This window comes from Chiloscyllium punctatum, chromosome 1, assembly GCF_047496795.1.
Source record: "Chiloscyllium punctatum isolate Juve2018m chromosome 1, sChiPun1.3, whole genome shotgun sequence".
Lineage (NCBI taxonomy): Eukaryota > Metazoa > Chordata > Chondrichthyes > Orectolobiformes > Hemiscylliidae > Chiloscyllium > Chiloscyllium punctatum.
In genome coordinates this window covers 166344568-166351732 of record NC_092739.1, presented here as the reverse complement: position 1 = coordinate 166351732, position 7165 = coordinate 166344568, and the positions used below count along the sequence as shown (strand labels likewise).

The 7165-nt window shown below is 60.3% G+C and overlaps 1 protein-coding gene across 1 annotated transcript in view; it reads right to left on the bottom strand.

Moving 5' to 3' along the window:
* Positions 1–201: 201 nt before the first annotated feature.
* LOC140481677 (heat shock 70 kDa protein 12A-like) overlaps positions 202–7165 on the bottom strand; it is a 44531-nt gene continuing 37567 nt past the window's right edge. The window contains exon 5 of the mRNA XM_072578235.1: positions 202–883. Coding sequence (XP_072434336.1) covers positions 243–883 — 641 coding nt within the window. The 3' untranslated portion in view covers positions 202–242. The remainder of the gene's footprint in view (positions 884–7165) is intronic.

Here is a 7165-nt window from a genome sequence, read left to right as displayed (position 1 = left end):
GCTGTGGTGGGATTTGATCCCGGGTCCCCCTGGGATTAACAACCCAGCGACAATATCACCGGCCCATCACCATCCCCTTCCCGAATCTGAATGGACAGGATGCGAAGTCCATGAAATAATTATTGCTGCCTCCCCGTCGGTCTTCTCCATTTCACCCCCGCGCCCCGCCCCCCCCCCCCTCCCCAGCTTCCTTTGCCGGGCTGCCACACCCCCTCGTCCCCCTCCCCCCGACGCGGACACAGTTAATTGGACAGGAAGTCGATGGAGGCTCTGACGGATTGTGAGGTGGCCACGTCCAGGGCAGTGACTCGGAGCTCGGTATCTCCGAACTGCATGCTGGTGCGAATCTCTCGGCGGCGCCGCTGCTTCGGGGAGCTGTCCGTCTCTGACAGGTCCAGGCTGACCGTGCCACACTTGCGTGCCGCCGGGTCACTGATGTACTGGACGTTGTCTTGGCTGCTGCAATACACGTTGATGATGATCTTCCGTTGGCCAGGCCGAGCGGGGGTGTAACTACGCTGTACCACCTCGCCCAGTGCCACCGACTGGTCCACGGACACAAACCTGTCAAAGATGTCCGTGCACCACTGGATGCCATCTTTGACCAGCAGCTTCTCCCTCGGGTGCTTACCCTCCACAAACTTGTTGAGAACGCCAACGCCGTAGGTGAGAGGGGAGCGCCTGACCCGAACAATGGTAGGGTCCAGGCCAAACAACACAGCCCCTTTCAGGATGGTGAGGCCGACATCTTGGGGAATGATGACCCGGCAGCGGGAACTGAAAGCCTGTTGGACAGCCAGCTGCAGGATGGGAGACTCGGCAAACCCACCCACCAAAAACAGGAACTTCACTCCACACACCTCTGGCTTCCTCATCAGCTTCTCTGGGAAAGACAACAAGACCACGGCTCCAGTTCACCAGCACACTTCAGCACAATGTCCCAACAAACACTCAGTGGACCACCGAGGCTGTGACTCTGTGTAAGCTCTGTGTGTAACTGAGACAGAGGGAGAGAGAGAAAGAGAGAGAGTGGGGACTGTGTGGGAGGGCGGGGACTGTGTGGGAGGGCGGGGACTGTGTGGGAGGGCGGGGACTGTGTAGGAGGGCGGGGACTGTGTAGGAGGGTGGAGACTGTGTGGGAGGGCGGGGTCTGTGTGGGAGGGCGGGGACTGTGTGTGAGTGTGGGAGTGAGAGTGGGGATTGTGTGGGAGTGTGAGAGTGAGAGTGGGGACTGTGTGTGAGTGTGGGAGTGAGGGCGGGGACTGTGTGGGAGTGTGGGAGTGAGGGCAGGGACTATGTCGGAGGGAGGGGACTGTGTGTGAGGGCGGGGACTGTGTGGGAGGGTGGGGACTGTGTGGGAGGGAGGGGACTGTGTGTGAGGGCGGGGACTGTGTGGGAGGGTGGGGACTGTGTGGGAGGGAGGGGACTGTGTGTGAGGGCGGGGACTGTGTGTGAGGGCGGGGACTGTGTGTGAGGGAGGGGACTGTGTGGGAGGGAGGGAGGGGACTGTGTGGGAGGGGGGGGACTGTGTGGGAGGGCGGGGACTGTGTGTGAGGGAGGGGACTGTGTGGGAGGGCGGGGACTGTGTGGGAGGGCGGGGACTGTGTATGAGGGCGGGGACTGTGTATGAGGGCGGGGACTGTGTGGGAGGGCGGGGACTGTGTGGGAGGGCGGGGATTGTGTGGGAGGGCGGGGACTGTGTGAGGGTGGGGACTGTGTATGAGGGCGGGGACTGTGTATGAGGGCAGGGACTGTGTAGAAGGGCAGGGACTGTGTGTGAGGGCGGGGTCTGTGTGGGAGGGCGGGGACTGTGCAGGAGGGAGGGGACTGTGCAGGAGGGAGGGGACTGTGCAGGAGGGAGGGGACTGTGTGGGAGGGCGGGGACTGTGTGGGAGTGTGGAGTGAGGGCGGGGATTGTGTGCGAGTGTGGAGTGAGGGCGGGGATTGTGTGCGAGTGTGAGAGTGAGAGCGGGGATTGTGTGAGAGTGTGGGAGTGAATGTGGGGACTGTGTGTGAGTGTGGGTGTGAGGGTGGGGATTGTGTGAGAGTGTGGGAGTGAGATCGGGGACTGTGTGACTGTGAGAGTGAGGGCGGGGACTGTGTGTGAGCGTGAGAGTGAGGGTGGGGACTGTGTGAGAGTGAATGTGGGGATTGTGTGAGAGTGTGGGAGTGAGATCGGGGACTGTGTGTGAGTGTGTGAGTGAGGGCAGGGACTGTGTGGGAGTGTGGGAGTGAGAGAGGGGACTGTGTGGGAGTGAGTGTGGGGACTGTGTGGGAGTGAGAGAGGGGACTGTGTGAGAGTGTGAGAGTGAGATCGGGGACTGTGTGTGAGTGTGGGAGTGAGGGCAGGGACTGTGTGTGAGTGTGGGAGTGAGAGCAGGGACTGTGTGTGAGTGTGGGAGTGAGAGCAGGGACTGTGTGTGAGTGAGGGTGGGGACTGTGTGGGAGTGAGAGAGGGGACTGTGTGGGAGTGAGGGTGGGGACTGTGTGAGAGTGAGTGTGGGGACTGTGTGAGAGTGTGAGAGTGAGAGTGGGGACTGTGTGGGAGTGAGTGTGGGGACTGTGTGGGAGTGAGAGACTGAGATCGGGGACTGTGTGTGAGTGTGGGAGTGAGAGCAGGGACTGTGTGAGAGTGTGGGAGTGAGGGCAGGGACTGTGTGGGAGTGAGTGTGGGGACTGTGTGGGAGTGAGAGACTGAGATCGGGGACTGTGTGTGAGTGTGAGAGTGAGAGAGGGGACTGTGTGAGAGTGTGGGAGTGAGAGCAGGGACTGTGTGTGAGTGTGGGAGTGAGAGAGGGGACTGTGTGTGAGTGTGGGAGTGAGAGAGGGGACTGTGTGGGAGTGTGAGAGTGGGGACTGTGTGGGAGTGAGTGTGGGGACTGTGTGAGAGTGTGGGAGTGAGTGTGGGGACTGTGTGAGAGTGTGGGAGTGAGAGCAGGGACTGTGTGGGAGTGTGGGAGTGAGAGTGGGGACTGTGTGGGAGTGTGAGAGTGGGGACTGTGTGGGAGTGAGTGTGGGGACTGTGTGAGAGTGTGGGAGTGAGAGCAGGGACTGTGTGGGAGTGTGGGAGTGAGAGCAGGGACTGTGTGGGAGTGTGGGAGTGAGAGCAGGGACTGTGTGGGAGTGTGAGAGTGGGGACTGTGTGAGAGTGTGGGAGTGAGAGCAGGGACTGTGTGAGAGTGTGGGAGTGAGTGTGGGGACTGTGTGGGAGTGTGGGAGTGAGAGTGGGGACTGTGTGGGAGTGTGAGAGTGGGGACTCTGTGTGAGTGTGGGAGTGAGGGCGGGGACTGTGTGTGAGTGTGGGAGTGAGAGCAGGGACTGTGTGTGAGTGTGGGAGTGAGTGTGGGGACTGTGTGTGAGTGTGGGAGTGAGAGTGGGGACTGTGTGGGAGTGAGTGTGGGGACTGTGTGGGAGTGTGGGAGTGAGGGTGGGGACTGTGTGTGAGTGTGGGAGTGAGAGAGGGGACTGTGTGAGAGTGTGAGAGTGAGGGCGGGGACTGTGTGGGAGTGTGGGAGTGAGAGCAGGGACTGTGTGGGAGTGTGAGAGTGGGGACTGTGTGGGAGTGTGGGAGTGAGAGAGGGGACTGTGTGGGAGTGTGAGAGTGGGGACTGTGTGGGAGTGTGAGAGTGAGAGAGGGGACTGTGTGGGAGTGTGAGAGTGGGGACTGTGTGGGAGTGAGTGTGGGGACTGTGTGAGAGTGTGGGAGTGAGGGTGGGGACTGTGTGTGAGTGTGGGAGTGAGGGCGGGGACTGTGTGTGAGTGTGAGAGTGAGGGTGGGGACTGTGTGGGAGTGTGAGAGTGAGAGAGGGGACTGTGTGTGAGTGTGAGAGTGAGAGTGGGGACTGTGTGGGAGTGTGGGAGTGAGAGTGGGGACTGTGTGGGAGTGTGAGAGTGGGGACTGTGTGGGAGTGAGTGTGGGGACTGTGTGAGAGTGTGGGAGTGAGGGTGGGGACTGTGTGTGAGTGTGGGAGTGAGGGCGGGGACTGTGTGTGAGTGTGAGAGTGAGAGTGGGGACTGTGTGTGAGTGTGAGAGTGAGAGTGGGGACTGTGTGGGAGTGTGAGAGTGGGGACTGTGTGGGAGTGAGTGTGGGGACTGTGTGAGAGTGTGGGAGTGAGGGCGGGGACTGTGTGTGAGTGTGGGAGTGAGAGAGGGGACTGTGTGGGAGTGTGAGAGTGGGGACTGTGTGGGAGTGTGAGAGTGAGGGTGGGGACTGTGTGTGAGTGTGAGAGTGAGAGTGGGGACTGTGTGGGAGTGTGAGAGTGGGGACTGTGTGGGAGTGAGTGTGGGGACTGTGTGAGAGTGTGGGAGTGAGGGTGGGGACTGTGTGTGAGTGTGGGAGTGAGAGAGGGGACTGTGTGAGAGTGTGGGAGTGAGGGTGGGGACTGTGTGTGAGTGTGGGAGTGAGAGAGGGGACTGTGTGAGAGTGTGAGAGTGAGGGCGGGGACTGTGTGTGAGTGTGGGAGTGAGAGAGGGGACTGTGTGGGAGTGAGTGTGGGGACTGTGTGGGAGTGAGTGTGGGGACTGTGTGAGAGTGTGGGAGTGAGAGCAGGGACTGTGTGAGTGTGAGTGTGGGGACTGTGTGGGTGTGAGTGTGGGGACTGTGTGGGTGTGAGTGTGGGAGTGAGGGCGGGGACTGTGTGGGAGTGTGAGAGTGAGGGTGGGGACTGTGTGGGAGTGAGTGTGGGGACTGTGTGGGAGTGTGAGAGTGAGGGCGGGGACTGTGTGGGAGTGTGAGAGTGAGAGAGGGGACTGTGTGGGAGTGTGAGTGTGAGAGTGGGGACTGTGTGGGAGTGTGAGAGTGGGGACTGTGTGGGAGTGAGTGTGGGGACTGTGTGAGAGTGTGAGAGTGAGAGTGGGGACTGTGTGGGAGTGTGAGAGTGGGGACTGTGTGGGAGTGTGAGAGTGGGGACTGTGTGGGAGTGTGAGAGTGAGTGTGGGGACTGTGTGTGAGTGTGAGAGTGAGGGCGGGGACTGTGTGGGAGTGTGAGAGTGAGAGAGGGGACTGTGTGGGAGTGTGAGTGTGAGAGTGGGGACTGTGTGGGAGTGTGAGAGTGAGAGAGGGGACTGTGTGTGAGTGTGGGAGTGAGAGAGGGGACTGTGTGGGAGTGTGAGAGTGGGGACTGTGTGGGAGTGAGTGTGGGGACTGTGTGAGAGTGTGAGAGTGAGAGTGGGGACTGTGTGGGAGTGTGGGAGTGAGAGTGGGGACTGTGTGGGAGTGTGGGAGTGAGAGTGGGGACTGTGTGGGAGTGTGAGAGTGGGGACTGTGTGTGAGTGTGAGAGTGAGAGAGGGGACTGTGTGTGAGTGTGGGAGTGAGGGTGGGGACTGTGTGTGAGTGTGGGGACTGTGTGGGAGTGTGAGAGTGGGGACTGTGTGGGAGTGTGAGAGTGAGGGTGGGGACTGTGTGTGAGTGTGGGAGTGAGAGCAGGGACTGTGTGGGAGTGAGTGTGGGGACTGTGTGGGAGTGTGAGACTGAGATCGGGGACTGTGTGTGAGTGTGAGAGTGAGAGAGGGGACTGTGTGGGAGTGTGAGAGTGAGAGAGGGGACTGTGTGTGAGTGTGAGAGTGAGAGTGGGGACTGTGTACGAGTGTGAGAGTGAGAGTGGGGACTGTGTGGGTGTGAGTGTGGGGACTGTGTGGGTGTGAGTGTGGGAGTGAGATCGGGGACTGTGTGGGAGTGTGAGAGTGAGAGTGGGGACTGTGTGGGAGTGAGGGCGGGGACTGTGTGTGAGTGTGAGAGTGAGAGTGGGGACTGTGTGGGAGTGAGTGTGGGGACTGTGTGGGAGTGAGAGAGTGAGAGAGGGGACTGTGTGTGAGTGTGGGAGTGAGAGAGGGGACTGTGTGTGAGTGTGGGAGTGAGTGTGGGGACTGTGTGTGAGTGTGGGAGTGAGGGTGGGGACTGTGTGGGAGTGTGAGAGTGGGGACTGTGTGAGAGTGTGGGAGTGAGGGCGGGGACTGTGTGGGAGTGTGAGAGTGGGGACTGTGTGAGAGTGTGGGAGTGAGAGAGGGGACTGTGTGTGAGTGTGGGAGTGAGGGTGGGGACTGTGTGTGAGTGTGAGAGTGAGAGCAGGGACTGTGTGCGAGTGTGAGAGTGAGAGTGGGGACTGTGTGGGAGTGTGAGAGTGAGAGTGGGGACTGTGTGGGAGTGTGAGAGTGGGGACTGTGTGGGAGTGAGTGTGGGGACTGTGTGAGAGTGTGGGAGTGAGGGTGGGGACTGTGTGTGAGTGTGAGAGTGAGAGCAGGGACTGTGTGCGAGTGTGAGAGTGAGAGCAGGGACTGTGTGCGAGTGTGAGAGTGAGAGTGGGGACTGTGTGGGAGTGTGAGAGTGAGAGTGGGGACTGTGTGGGAGTGTGAGAGTGGGGACTGTGTGGGAGTGAGTGTGGGGACTGTGTGAGAGTGTGGGAGTGAGGGTGGGGACTGTGTGTGAGTGTGGGAGTGAGGGTGGGGACTGTGTGTGAGTGTGGGAGTGAGAGAGGGGACTGTGTGGGAGTGTGAGAGTGGGGACTGTGTGGGAGTGTGAGAGTGAGGGCGGGGACTGTGTGGGAGTGTGAGAGTGGGGACTGTGTGGGAGTGAGTGTGGGGACTGTGTGAGAGTGTGGGAGTGAGGGTGGGGACTGTGTGTGAGTGTGAGAGTGAGAGTGGGGACTGTGTGTGAGTGTGGGAGTGAGAGAGGGGACTGTGTGGGAGTGTGAGAGTGGGGACTGTGTGGGAGTGAGTGTGGGGACTGTGTGGGAGTGTGGGAGTGGGGACTGTGTGGGAGTGAGTGTGGGGACTGTGTGGGAGTGAGTGTGGGGACTGTGTGGGAGTGAGTGTGGGGACTGTGTGGGAGTGTGGGAGTGAGGGTGGGGACTGTGTGGGAGTGTGGGAGTGAGAGAGGGGACTGTGTGGGAGTGTGAGAGTGGGGACTGTGTGGGAGTGAGTGTGGGGACTATGTGGGAGTGAGTGTGGGGACTGTGTGGGAGTGTGAGAGTGGGGACTGTGTGGGAGTGAGTGTGGGGACTGTGTGAGAGTGTGGGAGTGAGGGTGGGGACTGTGTGTGAGTGTGGGAGTGAGAGAGGGGACTGTGTGGGAGTGTGAGAGTGGGGACTGTGTGGGAGTGAGAGTGGGGACTGTGTGGGAGTGAGTGTGGGGACTGTGTGAGAGTGTGGGAGTGAGGGTGGGGACTG